Source organism: Enhydra lutris, unplaced genomic scaffold, assembly GCF_002288905.1.
Source record: "Enhydra lutris kenyoni isolate GAN:26980312 unplaced genomic scaffold, ASM228890v2 scaffoldscaffold14, whole genome shotgun sequence".
Lineage (NCBI taxonomy): Eukaryota > Metazoa > Chordata > Mammalia > Carnivora > Mustelidae > Enhydra > Enhydra lutris.
Window position 1 is genome coordinate 32,099,549 of NW_019154098.1, and position 21,964 is coordinate 32,121,512.

General features: G+C 34.1%; 1 protein-coding gene across 5 annotated transcripts in view; it reads right to left on the reverse strand.

Moving 5' to 3' along the window:
• Nucleotides 1-21,964, reverse strand: part of LOC111146578 (oxidation resistance 1) — a 350,514-nt gene that overhangs the window by 52,971 nt on the left and 275,579 nt on the right. For all 5 annotated transcript variants that reach the window (XM_022502184.1, XM_022502185.1, XM_022502183.1 and 2 more), the window contains 3 exons: nt 6,251-6,333; nt 1,712-1,819; nt 674-787 (listed from right to left, as the gene is read on the reverse strand). In XM_022502184.1, the coding sequence (XP_022357892.1) occupies nt 674-787; nt 1,712-1,819; nt 6,251-6,333 (305 nt within the window). The remainder of the gene's footprint in view (nt 1-673; nt 788-1,711; nt 1,820-6,250; nt 6,334-21,964) is intronic.

Sequence of the window (21,964 nt, forward strand, 5' to 3'; positions counted from 1 at the left end):
TTACTCAAAATACTTAGAGGAATGATTAAGATGATGGGATTTTTTTTTAAAAGGCAGTGTATCACGGGCATCCGGGTGGCTCAGTCAGTTAAGTGACTGCCTTCAGCTCAGGTCAAGATCCCAGGGTCCTGGGATAGAGTACTGCATCGCATCAGACTCTGCTCAGCTTCTCCCTACAGTCAGCTTATCTCTCTGCCCCTTTCCCCTGCTTGTGCACTCTCTTTCTCTCTTTTTCAAATAAATAAAATCTTTAAAGAAAAAAAAAAGAAAATAAACTCAAGAGTTCTAACTGCTGTAGAAATAGAGAAAACTGAAAGAAAAATCCAACAGGACATGGACTTCCTACCGTGTTACCGTCATGCTTATTAGGTAAAACTCCTTCTTTACTTAAATTATTATATGGTATTTGTAAGAGAATGTTGATGAATATCTGGACCACGACCAATAAAAAAAATTAATTAAATTAATATAATTCATTTTATTATTAAATTAATTTAAGCTGTCTGGTTTAATAAGAATGTTCCGTTTAAAAACAGAAATTTATAAATTTATGTAGCAAAATAAAAAGGGGAAATTTTGTCTTAACCATAGTCAAAGCAGGATAAAAAATCATGATGATATGTACATATATAGTGAGATTTCTTCATAGCTATCTTTGAAAAAACATACTTACAGTGGCCTTATCAAATTCAGCCTCAGAAGATGTTGGTGACAGAGGACTTATAGGGCTTAGAGATGGAGAGCTCTCAACACTGGAGACATATTCAGGATCAGGAACATATAAAACCTTCAAGAAAGTATTCACATAAAAATTCAGTCAAACTGAAATATCAGTAACTGAATGGTGTTCTAAAAGCAAGTACCATTAACAATGATCTTCACCAATAAACAGAAAAAATAAAAATCTTTAAATTAAAAGAATATTTTTTACCCTAAAATTCTAACAGTAAAAAAAGATTTAAATTCAATTTAGACAAGTTTGATAATAAATACTGTCAAAGATAGGGTGGGGAACAATAATTCTCATGTACGCTGGGTGTTCATCTTAGATGACAATCTGGTAATAGCTGGCAAAATTTAAGATGCATATATCATTTAACTCAGCAATTTTACTTCTAGGATTTTATAGAAATGTCTGTATATAAAAAAGAGAAAAAGATGTAGAAGAGTGTTCCCAACAGCAATATCTATAATAACAAAGGAACTGAAACAGTCTAAAGCTTACTGTGCTTTGTTAATAAATCTATACAGTCAATAATACCAACACATGAAAAAGTTTGAGGTCAAGCCATACTTAAATAAAACATTTTCTAATAATCAAAGTTAGATTTAAAAAAAAAGGAAAGGCTAGAATATTTCTGAAAGAGGATACAAACTGCAAATGTGATTGCTTCTGGAAAAGGAAACTGGAAGTCTGAGATGGGATAATTTAAAATTTTTTATCATGTACATGTATTGCTTTGAATATTGTAATAAGCTCTTTAAAATTAATTTGAAAAGATAATTCACAATTATCAATCTTAGTAATTTTCAATTACTAAGAAAAATTAATATAGATATGTGACCACTTTCTCTTCTAGAGACAATATGATTTGTTCAAAGCATGCATAAAATTATTCCTATATTTTCTATATTATTAACTATACTGCAGTAGATACTTTCTGTGTTGCTACTGAATGCTTCTAAATACCAATGAATTAAAATAAGATACCTGTCCAGTAACAACTGCTCGGGAGAATAACTTATTTAACTGAACAAGTTCGTTGGGCGTTGTATCAAATTTCAGGGCTATACTATTCAAAGAATCCCTTGATTCAACCTGTTTGAAAGAAAAAATAAATTTGAATCTGTTAAAACAGAAAAACTAAATCACGAGGTTTAATATCATTAAGATGTCTGTGGACCAATCTCACATTTCACTAACAAGTGGTATTTTCCATCTTTAGATATTTTCCATCTTTCCATCTTTAATTAACTTAAGAAATTTTGTGCTTTGTTAGCAAATGGCCTCAACCTATTATTATACAGTGTATATGCTTTATCATAATATATCACAATTATATGTGGGCCTCTACTTCAAGTAATTTCCAAATACAAAATATAACTTACAAAACACAAATGATTTTTATGTTACAAAGGCTCTAAAATATATTATTCCTTTGAATTGTTTCTAAAATATATGGAACCTAGAATCATACAAAGTCTATTTTAGCAAAGTATGCCTGTATCAAACTGAAGATGCTATTTCTAATGATCTTTACATACACATCCTTTCATTCAATTATATAAATTAGAAAACATATTTGAACCAAAGTAATCTGCTTCCAAATCATTAATATCCTTTAATGATTGTATTTATAGAAATCTTAAGTCATGGGATTTTGCCAATTTCCCTGAAAGAAAAAGTCACTAGATTAGTCAATATAGTCCTTCGGAGTCCTCTATACATAAGGCTCCTCTATACATAAGGCATTATGACAGCTCTGTAGGATAAAATCAAGTGCATTTAAGTGGTTTTAGTGCACAAGGGATTTACAATCTAGTTGGAAAATAATAAAGACCAAAAAGATTATATGAGATGAAGAGCAATTTAAATGAAACAACAAATATAACAGAAGTTCTGAGTATGGATAGTGTACCATATTTGCTCCAAATTGTCCAGGAAAGATTGTATTAAAAATATTTAAAAGCTGGATTTTGAAGAAGGAATAGGAATTTGAGAAGAAGAGAGAAGGGAAAGAACATTCAAAGTGAAGAACAGGACTGACATGTTAGGAGACAAAAAAAGTACAACACACTTTTTGTGTGATACTATTTCTTCTTCCCAATTCACCCAGAGTACACTAATGAGTTCAGGACTTTAGGAAGGTGAGTAACTAGTGTTAATTCTGAAAAAGGATGAGATTAGAAAGGCATTTAGAATTAGGCTGGAGAACGCTTTCAAAGTCAAGAAAAATAGATATGCATGTAATGTAAAAAAATAAATATGTAGTTTTCCTTTAAGGGTTATATAAAACTAAATGTGTGACAAATACATGGGATAATAATTGAATAGTTTTGTTTCCTTTCTTTTACGCATATTTTCTCATCTATGTAATGAGAGATCTATCACTTACCCTACAGAGATAATATATGTAGAAGCTCTCTATAAACAAATTTTACTTTGCAGTAACATCTCTAAGTTTACAAAATACTTTCATATTATCTCGCATTTTATCCTCACAATGATCCTATTAAATGGAGTGAGGAAAGTAATAAAAGACACCAATAGTTATAAAGCAAAGAAGATATATAGCTTGAGTGACAACAGGTCTAGGATTAAGGGGAAAAGAGAATAGATGCAGAAAAACCAACTTAACACTACTGCAGTAAATGAGGTTAAAAGTAACAGAAATATAAAGAGAGATTAAGGTGTATAAGGTTTCCAAGTAAGACTCAAGAAAGCATTCATGGAATGAATGAGGTTGTGATATGGTAGTAGTAGCAGCAGCAGGTCAGGGGAGCAAATGGTAATAAGCAACAGATGGTGAATCTCAAAGTTCCAATCTGTATGAATAACAGACTGAAGGGAAACAAAAATAAGAAAATCAAGCATTGGACAAGGATGGAGAAATTGGTAAGAGCTTTGCTACAATTTGGTAACTATCAAATGAAAGTAGGAAATACAAGCATCTAGGAAGGTGAGAATAGAAAAAAACTGGAGGTTGACTTCACATAGGTTATATAGTAAAGTTCTTAAGATCTATAATAGATTATAAATGGAAAAGTGAAAAGAAACAAGGGACCACTTATATTTGGAATCAAGAAGAGTAGAACAGCCAGTAAAAGAGAGGAAGATACAGTAAAACTGACAGCAAGAATACCAGGGCAATGAAACATAGTCCAATTAGTTTCAAGAACAAATAGAGGAAAAACAGGAGACATACCCTAAGAAATGATGGGTGATAATGTTCCAGAACTATGAATGACAATCTCCTCAGACTGAAGAAACACAGTAAGTAAAAATTTGTCTGAATCACGACTTATTACAGTGGCACTGCAGAACTATATAAAGAAAAAAGGGCAAACTCCAAAAACAAAAAGAGAAGACTGCCTAGAAATGAATAAAACTAAAAAGGCAACAGAGGGACATAAGACAATGGATTAAAACAGCTGTCAGAAAACTGTCAACCTGATAATCTATATAGACAGGTCAACTAACAGGAATGAAGGTGCAGTGAAGACTTTCAGACATCGCTTGATTATCCATTTCCAGATCCTCACTGAAAACAACTGTTAAGAAGAGGAAAAACCAGAAACCAGAAAGAAGGAACAATGAGCAAAAAGCAACAAAAGAAAGGCCTCTGGGTTTGATAATTAGAAAATCATTAGTCCCTTCGAAAAGGCTCTTTCATTAGAAAGGTATACAAATATTAAATTAATTAGGAAGAAAATGACAATGTATAGCATTTTCAAGATCTATTTTTGATTCCTACTGAAAGTGATTTCACAATTAAAAACATAATGTATGTGTGTTTATATACATACATATATATGTATATATAAATTATTTTAATTTTAAAGCTATATAAATACAGTGATTGATTTATACTATATTTAGGTGTATAAAATATATTTAAGCTAGATCGCAAATATTTCAGAACAAATTCTGAGAGCACATTATGATATCAAAAGTTTTATTTTAAGAGAAATACTGAGGAAATAGATTTTTTCCTAAATATAAAAATCATGCTATATAAATATTTTATATAAAGATGTTATATGAAAGTTTTATAAAAAGGTCATAAGGATAGAATATAAGACAGTAAAATTTTATTCAGACTTTAGAAATAGAAATACACTTCTTACTTTCTTCTAGGATTTGGCATAAGGAATAGACTAAAAAATAGGGAGTAAAAGTCTAAACAAAGACCTGCAAGAGGATGTTTTATAACTTTTCTGGGTAATACTTGATTATTCCTGAAAGGTCATTTGTAACGTTAAGGAAAAATGTAATTTCAAGTTTCAACTACTCCCCCCATAAAATAATGGTTCTTAATTTAAATTTAATTCTGTTACAGAGAACACAAGTTTTATTGAATTATAAGAAAAGAATGGTAAACTCCTAAATTCAAAATGAACTACACTTTTACAATGCTTCATAATCGCATTATTACATGTGTAGATAACATCATATGCCTCATGCCTATAATCTTATGCCTGTATAAACACTAATGAATACATTAAATTACATGACCCATTATTTTACTGTTTGAACTTATTTTCTCAATTTCTCAATCATGCAGAGAAGGTACAAGCACACTCAATTGAACTTATAATATACTTTAAGATTCTTTCGATGGTAAAAATAATTCTACCCTAAATATCAGATTCCCAACCTTTTAAAAAAAATACTTAGAATCTCAAAATTATCAATTATACAATATATAGAAATAAAGTGTAAACCAAATTTTTGATAATTTTTACAATTTTAAGGATACATGGAAAATAAAATCAAGACTGGAAGGTTTCATGACACAAATGCAGAGATTGTTTAAAACTGCTATTTGCTTCTTAATACGGTTGTAACATTAGAAAACACAAAACAACATAAAAATAAGGCCAGTTAAATAACTGTTTATAACTTCATTAACATTATGTAAATAAACAATATTATACATAATCAGATAAGCATTACACCACAGACTAAAGTGAATTTCTCACTTCAGTTTTCCATAGTAACCAGAAATGTAAAAAGCTGACTGCCGGAGAGATGTGAACGTCATTTGGAAAACAGAAAGAAGTTCCCTTTCAAAGCTAAACAAACTTAGCCATAAATCAGTGCAAATAATCATGTGAGAGGTTATTCTGGAAGATAAATGTCAATTTATCTTTTCAGTATTCTATCTGCCATTTTCATTATACTTAACACTGCTGGGAATGTAATGAAGATCACATTTATAAGAGAGTAAATATTTTCCTAAAAGCCTAATCTAATAAAAATTATTACAACACAGGAATTTTGACTCCCCATAAATTACCATCTGCAACAAATTAAACTTGCCGGGTAACTGTCTTTGTATCACACTTAAAATTTCTCTTTAAGGAAAAATAAAACCTAAAGTACAATTAAGAACTCAAGTATTATTAATAAAACAGTTACTGAAAGGCAAGTATTTTTGAAATAAGGCAATTAACAATCTTTGTCTTATTTATTATAGTAGAAACAAAGAATGTCTTACATAATACTCTTGCAAAGACAGTAACTTACTGTATACTCAACAGTTCCTTTAGGTTTCTGAAAGGACATTCGTCTCCCATCTTTCTTGTCTAAGGTCTTCTTTTGGCCAGTGTCTGAAAGAAAATGAGGTAAAACTATTAAATTTGTTTTCCTTCCAGAGCAATGTCAAGGACTGTTAATTAGAGCTCACTGGGCAATTATCTAGTAGACTTACTACTACTACAGCTTGCTTCCTAGGATTCTCTGCTCTAAAATGCAACCAACTGCTGAAAAAGGAAATGTACCTTCTTGCTTGCTTGCTTGCTTGAAGAACTGACCAGTATGAAACACTATAATAACTGCAAGTCAATTCAAAACATGAGCAACTGTCGTGAAAGGAATATTAAGTGTTATTAAAAACTGAATTGTGGATCATTTCTTTCAACCTATCTAACTTAATTACAATTAACTATATATTTGAAGATATTATTATTATTATTGTTATAAACCAAACCAAGTCTGTAAAATGTAACATTAGTCCTCACAGGAAAAAAATAACTCCAATTCTACAATCATAGTTAAAGATGAAGTCTTCTCTGTGGAATTATTTCAAATTATTAAAGTCCTTATTTATATACCATAAAGTAAATTAAGATATGCTTTTGTATATAAATAAACTTTAGCGCATTTCATTTCAGATAAAGTACTAAATATTTTTTACTTGCTTATCAAGGCATTTCACTTGAACATGTCATTATCACCAAGATTATGGTACCTGTTTCACTTTAAATTTCACATTTAAAAAATCTCATCTATACTTCATGCAACAACCATTACACTGAATTGATAAATACCACTCCTATCTAAATAATATGAAATGATTAAAATCAATCTCTAAAAAACAAAAACCAAAACTGAGTAAGATAGTTTGGTAAACAGTTCTAACAAAGCATTAATAATAGAACTAATAGGTCTGAATATCAAAAAAGTCAGTTCGTTTCACAGTGCTTAAAAAAGCTCTCCTAAAACATTCCTGATCACCTAAGGTAACCCAAGTCTCTGTTATTGATCACATAGCATTTGAATGTCTCCTTCTATAGCATCTGACTCCTTTTTAAGTCTCTATCTCTTTTTAATCCCTTCCGCTAAATGGTAACCTACAAAATACTGTGCTTGCTTTGTTCCACATTGCCTCCTCAGTGCCTAACAGCCTGCCATGGCAAGCATCCAGTTTGAAAGAACTAATGTTCTGAAGCACCAACTTAAATTGTACCTAGACTATCACAATTTTCATAAACCATCATTAATTTTCCATAAAGAAAAGCAGACAAAGAATTATGGCTCAACCATTATGTCCCTGGGGGCAACTGCCATTATGCCCCATTCCCCACTTTTATTTCCTAAATATTTACAGAATTCTTAAAAACTGAGAGTGGAAAAACGTAAAAACTCAGAAAAATAGGCAAAACATATGATCAGACAATTCAAAGAGAATATAAAAACGGCCCTTAAACATATAAAAATATTTTCAATCTAACTGGTAACTAGAGAAATGCAAATGTAACTTCACTGAGATACCATTCTTCACCTATCAGATTGGTAAAAATTCAAAAGCCTGACTACATATTGTTTGGCTGTAGAAAAAACAGCATTCTTCTATATTTATGGTAGGAATGCAAAATGATATAACGCTTATGGAAATGAGTATTTTTTATTGTAATCTTTTTCCTCCAATGAATAGCATATATTTTAATTTGATTTTATGATAAAACATTTTAAAGATTTTTTTTTTATTTGTTTATTTGACAGAGAGAGATCACAAGTAGACAGAGAGGCAGGCAGAGAGAGAGGGAAGCAGGCTCCCTGCTGAGCAGAGAGCCCGATGCGGGACTCGATCCCAGGACCCTGAGATCATGACCTGAGCCGAAGGCAACCCACTGAGCCACCCAGGCGCCCCTGATAAAACATTTTAAATCTAAAACAATTTTAAAAGTTTTAAATAGTAATTTCTGTTCTTTCATAAACAGCAGAGGGAGCTAAAAACACTATCCTCATTTTGCTGTTTAAACTTAAGCAATGCAGAGTATAATTACAGATTACTTTTTTTTATAATTACAGATTACTTTTAACTAATAATATATATCCATCCTTAACTGATTTTAGGAATAACCATTAGTGTACATTTACTTTGCCTAACTGAAGTTTTTCAATTTGTGTTTTATAATATCCCAAGAGTTCATTAAATATTTAATCACAATGAAGTTTGCAATTGCTCTCATTTTCGAGAGTTCACCATGGAATGTGGTTCAGAGCATGAAAACCAATGTACCAGATTTCTATAGTTTAAACTTTAAAATAAATTCAAAGTATCCACCTTAATAATTTACAATTATATATTAGTTTATTACAAAAACAACTGTAAAGGTTAATAGCCAATATTAAAACATTTATTCATAAATATAACTACCAGAGCACAATGAAACAAACTGATCATTCTATCAGTATGAAAATAGAATCACATAATCACATTATTTGAGACTTACTGAAAATAATTTCAGTTGCCACCAAGCCCAGTCTCTTATTGGGTAATCATAATACCTTTTTTTTTTAAAGATATTATTTATTTATTTGACAGATAGAGATCACAAGTAGGCAGAGAGGCAGGCAGAGGGAGAGAGGAGGAAGCAGGCCCCCTGCCGAGCGAGAGTCTGATATGGGGCTCGATCCCAGGGCACTGAGACCATGACCTGAGCCAAAGACAGAGGCTTTAACCCACTGAGCCACCCAGGCACCCCATAATACCTTTTTTAAAGACAGTTGCCAGCATAAAAGAATCTAGACAGTGAGTATGGAGAGGAGAGGTCTTTTTCTTCTTCCCCACAAAAGTTATTACAGTTTAGAAATACATACATATTTGTGATTTAACAATCAAAATAATAAACATTTATCAAGTGCTCAGTATATGCCAGCCATTGTTCTAAGTACTTTACATTTATTACTTTATCTGATTCTTCAACCCTATAAAGTAGCTATCATTATTATCCTCATTTGACAACTTAAACTGAAGCACATTGGTGATTATTGCAATTGGGAAAATGTTACTGGCATCTACTGGGTACAGGCCATGCATGCTGTTAAACTTTGTGTGCTAAACAATGTACACCACATTCCCCTCACAACAAAGAACTCTCTGTCCCAGAATGTCAATACTGTTAAGGTTGAGAAGCCTTTCTATGTACCCAGCACCTTATATTATTATGTTTGGGATACAACAGTGTTCCATAAATTTCTGATAGGAAAACGAATATATAAAAACTTCCCAAGGGACGCCTGAGTGGCTCAGTTGGTTAAGCCACTGCCTTCGTCTGAGGTCGTGATTCCAGAGTTCCAGAATTGAGTGCCACATCAGGCTCCCAGCTCTGCAGGGAGTCTCCTTCTTCCTCTGACCTTCTCCCCTCTCGTGCTCTCTCTCAAATAAATACATAAGATCTTTAAAAAACAGACAAACAAACAAACAAAAAAAAAAAACAAAAAAAACAAAAAACCACCTTTCCCCAAGATACAATTATCTTGATATATTGAAAAGAGCAAGGGACTTGGATTTTACTCTATCATTGCCAGATGCAGACACTTAACATGTAATCTAGAACAATAAACTCCCATTCTAAGATGAATCCTACAAACTTCTATATTCTGTGTTTTCATAATTTGGTCCAAGATATTTTATAACTTCTACTCTAATTTCTTCTTTTGCTATTTAGAGAATATTACTTAATTTGCCAACATAATAACAGTTTCTAAAATTTATTTTTTGGTCAGTGATTTTTAGAGTAATTGCAGCATGGTGAAAGAAAATACAGAAGTTCAAAGCTTTGAGATTTGTTGAAATTTGCTTTATAATCATATGTAAATTAGTAAATACTCTATAGGTACTTGAAAAGAATGTGTCTTCTCTACTGTAGGGTAGTGTCATATGTGTGTATCATACATACATTTAATCTATCTCCATATCAAAAAGGTCAAGTTTGACAACTGTATTCTCAAATTTTCTATATTCATATTGATTTTGCATGCTTATTCTGTAAATTACTAATACAGGTTGTTAAAATCTCCCACTAGAATTGTGGGCTCTATATGGCCCCTTATAAAATTTTCTCCTTTGTTTTCTGTATTGTAAGACCATGACACTAGGTTCAAATAAATCAGGAATTGTTTTGTCTTCCTGGTAAATTGAACCTTTCCTCAGAATATTTTTTGCCTTAAAGTTTGCCTAGTCTGATATTATACCAGTTATTCTCCCATCAGTGTTTACTTTTTCTTTAGATTTTCAACCCTTCTTTATCCTTACATTTTATTTTTTTTAAGAGTTTAAGTAATCTTTAGGCCCAACATGGGACTTGAACTCACAACCCTGAGATCAAGAGTTGCATTCTCTACTAAGCCCTATCCTTACACTTTAGATATGTCCCTAAAGTAGGACCTTATTGTCTATTTGTTCTGTTTTCTATTTGTCTGCCAGTTCTGTTACTCTCCTTTCTTCTTTTGGATTACTACTTATTTTGTTTTCCTCCCATTAATTTAAAGTTATGCATTCTGTAATAATTCTGTTAGTAATCAACCCAGAGGTTACAGCCTGAAATACTGACTTATCAGTCTAATATTAAAGAGTACTTCTAGCCTCTTCCTGGACAATGTAAGGGCATTATAATCTGTATGTCCCTGCCAAGACTTAAATGCAATTATTATTAGGTACTTAAATTATATACATGTATATTAAAAAAATACTAGAAATCATTACTTTTCTAGACTGTCAACATTCACTTAGTTTTACCCTCATATTTACCATTTTTATTGCAACTCTGAGTACTTTTACAGAAGATAGAATTCTAGATTGGCAGATTATTTCCCCCTGCTTTTTAATTTCTACTGTTTCTGTTGGGAAATCAACTGTCAATTCTACTGCAATATCATTAACTGTTTGTTCTGATTGCTAAGATTTAAAAAAAAATTTTTTTTTTTAAATTTGATAGATACACAGAGAGAGTACAAGGAGGCAGAATGGCAGGCAGAGGGAGAGGGAGAAGCAGGCTCTCCACTGAGCAGGAAACCCGATGTGGGGCTTGATCCCAGGACCTTGGGATCATGACCTGAGCCAAAGGCAGCCACCCAACAGACTGAGCCACCCACTGAGCCATCTTTTAAGATTTTTCAGCTTTGGTGGGATTAGTATTGATTCCAGTAGAGGTTTGCAGGGATGCTTACATCTATGAATTAAAGTATTTCATCAGTTTGGAAGCTTTCAATCTCTTATTAAATAATGCTTCTGCCCCAATCTCTCTCCTCTCCTTTAGGGACTCAAATATACATACATTAGAACTTCCCATTGCATTTTTATTAAGCATACCTTCTCCCATATTTTCTATTCTTTTGTCCCTCTCCCTTTATTTTTTTTAAAGATCTTATTTATTTATTTGACATGGAGAAAGAGATGGCAAGTGGGCAGAGAGGCAGGCAAAAGGAGGGGAAAGCAGGCTCCCTGCAAAGCAGAGAGCGGGGCTCTATCCCAGGACCCTGAGATCATGACCTGAGCCCAAGGAAGAGGCTTAACCCACTGAGCCTCCCAGGTGACCCCTCTCTCTTTATTTTGAGTATTTTCTTCTGACCTATCTTTCAATTCACTAATTCTCTCCTATGGTGTTGGCTAATTTGCTGTTAAATTCATCCACAAAGGTTCTAACTTGGATTATATTTTTCAGTTCCAGAATATCCATTTTTCTTTTTTATAATTCGTTTCTTTCTACAAAATTCTCAACATGGCTCAACATGGCTATTTTAAATCACAACTACAATATCCAGATTCACTGTTGTTTCTGAGGTCTCATTGTGTGCCTAATTATATTTTGTGTGCTGCATACTGTATTTGTAAAACTGTCTACTGACAGAATTTGACACACAAAAAACTGTATTTCTCCAGAAAATATTGTTTCCTTCTGTCAAACAGCTAAGGACACTAGCAATACCAGATCTTGTTAATGAAGATACAGAAATGATAATCTGAAACTAAGCCAATATCTTATGAGAATCTACCTACTTCAGTTTCTCTATACCCTCAGATACAATGTTTTAGGGTCCTAAGTGAGAGTTCACCACCTCGCTTGTAGTGGGTCTTATATTCTATCTCTTATCCTTTATACCTGTATGTTGTTAAAAGCACCTTTTAATCTCTCAGTTGCTATTTCTGGAATCAACACATTACCCAGGGAAAAAGCAATCCCAAATTAGAACTGCTCTTCCTTGGCCTCTGTCCTCACTTAGATCCTAGTCTAGTTATATCAGTTTCCTTTCTGATACCGTCAGTAAAATTTATTTTGCTTTGGCCCAGCTCTTCAGATTGTTCTCGGCAGGAGATTCTGAATTACCCAGCTTGCTATTACCGGGCTCAGAAGTCCCAAAAGATTTTTAAGCAGCAATTTGAAAAAGCAGTATCGGAACTTTTAAATTAAAGTCATTTTGGTAGTAGAATGGAAAAGGCAAACTGGAGGAAGAAAACAAGCCTATAAACCAACAATGAAAATAGTATGAGATCCAGTTTTAAAATACTAGAAGTCCACTGCTATAACTGAATATTCTCATTTGGGTAGTAGCTACTGATAAAAAATGTGATAATTTAAAAAATATTGAGGTGGGAGTCAATATTTTCACACACAATAATAAAGAGTAAAACTTCAAAATCATCTTCTAAACTACAAGAGATATTCTGATTACAGCTTTTCTAATTAACTGATTCCCTCTATAGTGAGGTAGGACAGGAAAAAAAAATGCCTGTATTTTCAAACTTTCACTTCTGATAACTCTTTATCCACAATCAAACAAAATACAAAATACAACTCTTTATCCACAATCAAAACAAAAATAAATTTTAAAAATCCCCTGAGTTCTCTTCAACTTTGTACACATGCTCTTCTAGATATCACACTATCTTTCTGCTTCTTTTCATAGTCGAACGCTTGTAAATGAGTCTACTTTTCACTGTTTTTACTCCATCACCACCTGATTCCACAGTGCACTATAATGGCTTCTCTCCTCCTAGGTTCACTAAACCTGCCTTGGTAAAGGAGAGCAAACTAAGTGGCAAATATGATGGGCCTGTTCAATTTTATTTTATCTGATCTTTGTGAATCAGTCAACTAATTCCTTCTTAGTGCTCATCTGCCCCTTTATTTGATAGTATCTCATACTGTTCTTGGTGTCCCACCCATTAGTTGTTCTCCTATAGTGCCCCTTTCTCTACCCAAAGATTTTTTCAGCGGTCCTCTCCTCAGTAAAAAGCTCCATTACATAAAGTGCTATATAGAGAGAGCCTTGCTACTTAAAGTTGTTTGTCAGGGACCAACAGCATTAGCATCACCTGGGTGCTTCCAGTGAATGCAGCTTCTAGTGAATGCAGAATCTCAGGCTCCACTTCAGAACTACTGATTCACAACTAATATGCATGTGCAATAAATTTGAGAAGCACTGTTAATAGAGCTTTTGAAAGGATCGAACTTGCAGACTGAATAACTGACAGAAGAATGGGCTTCCCTACTGGTGACAGCAATTTTCAAATCTCTGTCAAACTAATCTAATTGTTTTCTAAAATAGTCATTGAGATAGACTACATCGTTACTGAGTATCCTGTATTCCTTCCTGGGGAGGAATATAAAATACATTGCATCGCACTGATGTCTGACGTGGCCATGTGACATGCTTTGCTCAATGAAACATGAACAGACGTGATGCGTATTCCAGGTAAACTGTTAAGACCCACATTATAATTCTTAACTCTCTTTTTCCTCTATCTCAAGACCAGGGGTGTTTTATATAGAGGCTGCTCTATCAACATGGATCCTAGAGGAAAGATACAATTCCTAAGAGTATTACACATACACACAAGTACACATAAATCTGATCATTCCCTTTCTACTCCTGATTAAATAATAGTGTGTGGAAAATAAAAGAAGAATTCATGCATAAAAAGCAAATCACCTACTAGGGAGAAAAAAGCAGTCTAGCTTGCTTAACACTTCTTTATGGAAACATTATTGAATTCCGGAAGACTGAAGTTATGTTAACTATATCAAAATAAAAATTCCAAGAGTGAGGAGGGCTTGATAAAAGGACTAATGGAAAGTACTGAACAATGGTATAAAAATGTAGCTGAAAAACCAATTGTGAATGTTAAAAATATGAAAAATATAAAAATAATGAGTATCAGGAGATGGTGAGAAAAAATATGGGAGACGCTAATGCCATCTGAAACAGGAATTAGTAATACCAAGGTCTTAGAATTTTCTCAAAATCTACTTAACTTTAGACACACCATTTAGAAAATACTTTCTTAGGGCAAAAAATACATCTTTCAGTTACCCCTTCCTTCAAGCCTTCCATACATCATTCTATCTGTATGTATACATAGATCTGGAAAAAAATGCTTATCCTAATATTAATTATGTCTCTGGATGTCTAGATTGGAGGTGGCTTTTAAACTTTAATCTTTGCAATATAGGACTTCTTCATAGTTACCATACATGAATTTTACGAAAAAAATGTCTTACAAAAGACTGGAAGCATATAAGATTCTATCTTCAACATTTCTCTTTCAAACATATATATGTGTCTTCTTTTCAGGAACTTTTCATTGTCACCTCACTTTTCCCAAGGTCTTTATCATACTGAGAGATTGCCATACAACTTAAAAATACACCTCTTTTCAGAAACTGAATTACAAAATATTTGGTGCATGTCCAAAGGGCTTGTGAAGAAAAGACAAAAACAAAAAATAAACAAAAACCCATTGTGGCTCAGTAATTTGAGACTCAGTTTTGAGGAAAATCGTTTTTTTTTTTTCTTCAACTCTACCTACACATTAGTTACCTGATAAACTTAAAATTAGTTGAGGTCCTAAACTTAAGAGATTTTGGTTTATGATCTAATCTTTGATTACTGTCAGAACATAGAGATCTCATGCTAAGAGTGGGGACTTACCATCAGAATTTTAAAAAAAATCTACCCAGGAAATTCTAATGTGCAGCCAGTGTTGAGACCCATTGCTCTACAAGAGTGCTTTCCAATGACTTTCTGCAGTGATAGAAATAGTTTATATCTGTGTTATCCAATATAGTATCCACTAGCCTTAAGGCTTCTTCTGAGTGCCTGCAGAAGGCAAGTAAGGCTGAAAACGAAATACTTTTTTTTTTAAAAGATTTTATTTATTTATTTGACAGACAGAGATCACAGTAGACAGAGAGGTAGGCAGGGAGAGAGGAAGGGAAGCAGGCTCTCCACTGAGCAGAGAGCCCGATGCGGGGCTCGATCCCAGGACCCTGAGATCATGATCTGAGCCGAAGGCAGCGGCTTAACCCACTGCGCCACCCAGGCGCCCCTTAAAACTAAATACTTAATTAAAATTTTATTTCTGTAGAAAATTCTATTGAGTAGCACTGCTCTGGAAATCTAAAATCTAGATTTTATGTATGATCTAAAATCTGTAGTTTACAATCTAGCACCTACCCCTCAGTTAAGATACACCATCTGATTAACTATGTATCTGTATTAATTGCTTTGGCCCTGTCAGAACTGCTTTTATTAACTTGCACTTCGTTGTTATACCACTGAACCACACTAAAGGATGGTGTTAAAAAGTAGCTTTTTGAAATTAGAGGCTATATTTAATATAAAGATGGTAAGGATACTTTTTGCTATATTGGAGTTCCATGAGAATTTCTCATTATTCTACCACCAATAGTGATATTCCTGCAGTGAATGGAATTTTCAGCAATGATGGAAGTGTTCTATATTTGTGTTATCCGTTATAGCAGCCACTAGGCAAATGTGGCTATTAAGCACTTGAAACGTAAATAGTAAGGAATCGTGTTAAGGAATCTGGATTCTGGACTCTATTTCTGAATCATCCAATATGATAGCAGTAAGGCCCACATGTGGCTACTTTAGTTTAAGGAAAATTAAAAATTTAGTTTGTGTTTCTCCTGCCTGTCTAAGCAATACATTTATCTTAGGGACATTAATTTACGTCTGGTTACATTTCCCTTTTTTCACTGACTGCTAGAAAACAAAGGCAAATTTTGGACCTTTCTCTAACGCAAGAATTTGATCTTAAAATATGCCCCTTTTTTGTTCAAGAAAATTTATCAAGAGTCTCGTACTGTAAGTTTGTTGGTGACCACAAAGAGAGCCTTTATAAACAAAAAACTATTGTAGTTACTTTACTTTTTAATGTTTCACTTATTAAAGTACAAATATAAAAACCTAGCTTTCCCTTAAGCCTTCAACTATAAAGTGCATTTTATTTATCTATCTAGTAACTCCTAATACACTTCCCAGGGTACTTCTTATAGTTGATTAACTCAAACAGAAAACAAACTAAATATCCTTAAATAATCCTATTTATAAACCTGGGTAATTAAATTTTCTTACTTAAACTGCATTTATAAATTTACTATATTCTATTTTAAACACTTAAATTGCCTCTAACAAGTAAACCTTTCTAAGAATGTAACTGTAGGTAAATACATTAGAATCAAGTTTTAAATATAATTAAGTTCTAACTATTCTCAGTTTCTAAATTTAGCCTACTAAATACTTGCACCTTTCAATTTCAAAAACAATTACACAAATACTCATTTTAAATTGTATTTACAAGACTAATCTGTACGTACTCTAATAGGCCTAATTCTCTGAAACACAATTTTTTTTTTTGAGAGAGAGAGAAAGAATCTTAAGCAGACTCTGTACTGGGCCTGACGCCTGACATGGGGCGTGATCTCACCACACCGAGATCATGACCTGAGCCGAAATCAAGTGGGAGGGACATTTAACCAACTAAGCAACACAGGTGCCCTGAAACACAGTATTTTAAAGACCAAATACACTGATTATTCCTAAACTTAATTAAAAAAATATTAGTACTAAGCATTTAATAAATGAAATATATTACCTGTACTTACTCCTAACCTTACCATGGAAAAAAGACCCATTAAGGAAATTCTCAATGTGTGGTCCTTAGACCATTAGCACCAGTACTACTTGGTAAATTGTAAGAAATGCAAATTATGGGGGCACCTGGGTGGCTCAGTCATTAAGCGTCTGCCTTCAGCTCAGGTCTTGATCCCAGAGTCCTGGGATCGAGCCCTACATCAGGCTCCCTGCTCAGCGGGAAGCCTGCTTCTCCCTCTTCCTCTCCCCTTGCTTGCATTCTCTCTCTGTGTCAAATAAATAAATAAAATCTTTAAAAAAAAAAAAAGAAAGAAATGCAAATTATGGGGCCCAACCCAGAAGTACCAAATCAGAGTTTCTTGGGAAGCAGCCCCTCATTTGTGTTTTAACTAGATTTTCAGGTGATTCTGACACAAGTCTGAGAATCATTGTTTTACTGTAGTGTCAAATATTCAGAGACACTTTTGTCCAAAAACACAGATAATACAGGGGCACCTGGGTGGCTCAGTGGAAGCCTTTGCCTTCCGCTCAGGTCATGATCCCAGGCTCCTGGGATCCTGCTCTCTGCTCAGCGGGGAGCCTGCTTCCCCCTCTCTCTCTGCCTGCCCCTCTTTCTGCCTACTTGTGATCTCTGTCAAATAAATAAATAAAATCTTTAAAAAACAAAACAAAAAACAACAAAAAAACCCCCACAGTTAATACAAAAGATTTCAGTTTAGCTGTCCTGTGAGATGAGCAGTGATTCTAAAATAGGGAAATCTACCTCATGTTTAAGGAAAAAATATGATGAGCTCAAACTTACCATCTGTTACCATGAGAGCAGAGTGAGATTGTTTATCAAGGTGAAGTTCTTCTCCCTCATCTACCCCTCCGTCTACTTTAAGCAATGATACTAAGACTGCAGACATCTAAGGTCACTCTCCTCCACCAACCAACACTGTGAGTTTTGGGGGTTTTTTAATAGTTACTGCAACAATTGGTCCTCCAAATCTTTTAGAGCCACTTGGTCTTTCATGGGTTCAAAATAAACTATTACCATAGCTTCAATGACAACCTATCCTATCCTTTACCTGATTTAACTTGTTTTAACTCAACATCATTTAATTTAACAATATTTAACATCATACATGATAGAGCTCTGCATTCTTCTCACATTCTTCTCACATCTGCATTCTTCTCACATCTAAGAGTGATGGCCCTAACATGGTCATCACTCTTAGAAATATGAAGATAACACTCAAATGGATTTTACATCCCTTATTTCTTTGTCTGGCTCAGTTTCTTCATCAGAAAAATGGGATAACAGTATCTATCTTATAGAGTTGTTACTCGGATTAATTATTTGATAGTGCCTGCCCAATGTTTCTGGCAACTATTATTTTTGTTGCTGTTTCCTCCTGAAAGCTAGTGTTTTAACCACTAAAACTAAATGAATATAAATTTTAAATAGGACAGAGTGAGATGTATTTAAAGGATACTGTCACCAAGCAAGAAAACAGAGTTGACATAGCAGGGCAGTTTATGATAACTAATCACAGTAAGCTGAGACTTTAACTTGATAAATCTACTTATTTACATGTATTTTTTACTGTATGACCCAGTAAAGTGAGTACTTTTAAAGGCTAGGTGAAACAAGTCAGAGAAAGACATATATCCTATGATTTCAGGTGGAATTTAAGAAACAAAGGAGGGAAAAATAAGAGAAAATCAGGGAGGGAGACAAATCCTAAGAGACTCTTAACTGTAGGAAACAAACTGAGGATAGCTAGAGGGGAGGTGGGTGGGGGGATGGGGTAATTGGGTGATGGGCATTAAGGAGGGCACTTGATGTAATGAGCACTGGGTGTAACATGTGACTGATAAATCATTAAACTCTATGTTAACACTGTATGTTAACTAATTGATTTTAAATTTTTAAAAAATGAAAAAAAAAAATAAATAAATAAAGGCTACATAGTATAGGCTTATGGTCATGCTCCCAAACAAGAACTATACTCAAGGTCCAAAAATTTTTCTTGAATCAAGTCCTAGTTCACTCTAGGCAGAAATAAGAATTGCAGCATAACATGTTTTCTTTGTAATTGTTATTAACTAAAGCAAATGGTGTGATAAGCTCCTTAATGTGTCTAAGTTCCATTTATGTTTTTTTCCGGGAAACTATATAATGATGGAGTCAGAAAACACTAAAAGCTAGAAGAGCAAAAGCAGCCACCTAGGAAAGGAGTAAAGTCATCAGTAACACTAACAGTATAGCAAGTGGTTTGTTTATAGAAAGAGTGAAATCAAAAACATTTGACCAGAATTTTATCTAATTCATCCTTAATATGTCAACAGTAAAGGTATTTTATCAACATCATTACTGAACCCAAAACGGGGCAAGATCACTACAACAGGGTCCTGGAGTGCAGTCAATTTACAAGCGTGGATGTGTCTGTACAAGAAATACTGCGATAGTACACAGGACATTTTAAAGAATTGAAGGCAGGGGTGAGTGACGATAGGAATCTTAAGCAGCTGTTACAAAAATCTGAAATAAAGGTAGTCACAAGCAGAAAGGGCAAAAGAAATCTTTCAAACAGACTAATACTCATACCAAAAGACAGAAATACTAAAAAAAAAAAAAAAAATAAAAGAAAGAAAGAAAGAAAAGAAAAAGAAAAAGAAAAATCCTATAGCCAAATCCATTGGGTAAGTAGCTGCAAAAAAAGAGTTCTCATTTAAGCAAAGGCTAACTAGAAATAAAACACCACCTGTTTTTCACTTGTATATATACATGTTGCCTCTCAAAGGAGTCAATCTAGGAAGCTATACTTATTCTAAAAATGGTGATCAAATTATTGCTGGAGCACTTATTTCTTGAACTGCCTTTAGAACTCTGTAGGCATAACTTCATAGACCCACAATGTTTTTATACCCAAATGCTATTTTCTAGATCTACCATCCATCATTTTCACTTGTTGTGTTCTAAATGAAAAAGAGCTCCAAAATTGAGACCCTCTGGGATCATCTAATCAGTCTCATTTATAAACAAGGAAATATAGAACCAAAGAAATTAAGTAAATGTACAAATTCTTTCAGCAAGTTAATGACAGGATGTACCTGCCCACCTCAGTGTGGTCATAACTGGGACATCACAAGGCCTAACTTGTGTCAGAGATCTGGGAGCACCATAAATATTAACCAGTGTGCCATGAGTTGATAAGGCAGCCTCAACAGAAGAGGAATTTTAAAACTGCGACTATGAAGGAGAGCGTCAGCTATAGCAGTCTGCTCAATAAACGTCTTTGAATAAATGAATCTGGTGTTTATGTTTGTGCTTATTAAAATACTGATCATATTCCTTCCTGGTTAAGTTTCACCACATATCTCTGAATCATATGAATATGTCTATTCATATGTTTTTTTTTTTTTTTAATTTATTTATTTGACAGACAGAGATCACAAGTAGGCAGAGAGGCAGGCAGAGAGGGAGAAGCAGGCTCCCTGCTGAGCAGAGTCTCAGATCTAGAGGCTGGTCACCTATCATTTGTTTTCAATCAGGCAACTAAAGACTCATTTTAAAAATCCCTTATTCAAACACTTAAAAGGTTCCATCCTCATCCTTGGTCCCTCCTTCAGGAGAATTCTGCATCTGGTTAACACTTCCAAGGAGGAATATAGTATCCTCCCACTTTTTCATCTTTTAATTCCATAAACAGGAATACTAAAGACGATATGTTATGTAAAGTGAGGAAAAGTTATTTAAAGGGACCATGCTAAAATTAAGACTTTAATATTCAAGTTTCTTCAAAGTTTAAATTACACACCTACACACACTGGACAATAGATGTCTCCACTGTTTCACTGCTTTAAAATGAACGGCAGGATGTGGGGCTATGGATAGATTTTTACACTGTGAGCTTTCCTCTATTTTCTAAACTCTCTAATGCTGGTAGTTTACTCTCAGAACACCAAAATGTATATTAGAATAACAAAAATAAAATATAAATGACTAAGAGAGGTCTGCCACTTAATAACTTAGAGGAGGCCAATGACACTGGAGAAGTTCTCATATGCAGTACCTCTTCAACGAACAATTTAAAATTCCCTAAGATATCAGTATCGTGCCTTTATGACTTTTTTTTTTTTGACAGAACACTACGAAGTCGTTATGATGGAAAAAATAAAAAAATAAAAAAAACACAAGAGTGGGTATACTTGTCATTGAGGGAAAAAATAGTCTGCCAAGTTCTGCCCTCTCAAGACTATACGCAGCCTTTCAAAGTATATGGCACAAAAATCAATCTATGTTCCGGTGTAAATTAAGCATTTTCTTTCCCAAAGTAATACTAAGTGAATCTTAACAGTTGACAAATTTCAAATAAAAACTGACCCAAACCAGAACACCAAACCCGGCAAGGCGATCTTGATTACCTCAAAGACGAAAAACACCGGCATCATAATTGGTTCAATAGTCACCTCCCAGTGGGAGGGAAAAAAAGAATGGATCAGACCGTCCAAGTACTCGGCGGGGTAAAGAAAGTCGAGACTAGGTGAAGAAAGCAGGAAGAGCAGAGCAGAGCAGGAAAAGCTACGACGCAGACTGCCGAAAAGTCTTCCGTCCCTAGAGCAGAGCGAGTCCTTCCCCCCTCACCCCTCCCCGCTGGCCGCCCAGCCACACCTGCCAACGCCCTGCAGAGCGACCCCCGCCCACCCAGTTCACGAGCGGCGCCAGCCGGGGCCGCGCACTCCCACCCCGGGCCCTGACCTCCGCCGCCCCCACTCCCGCCCCAG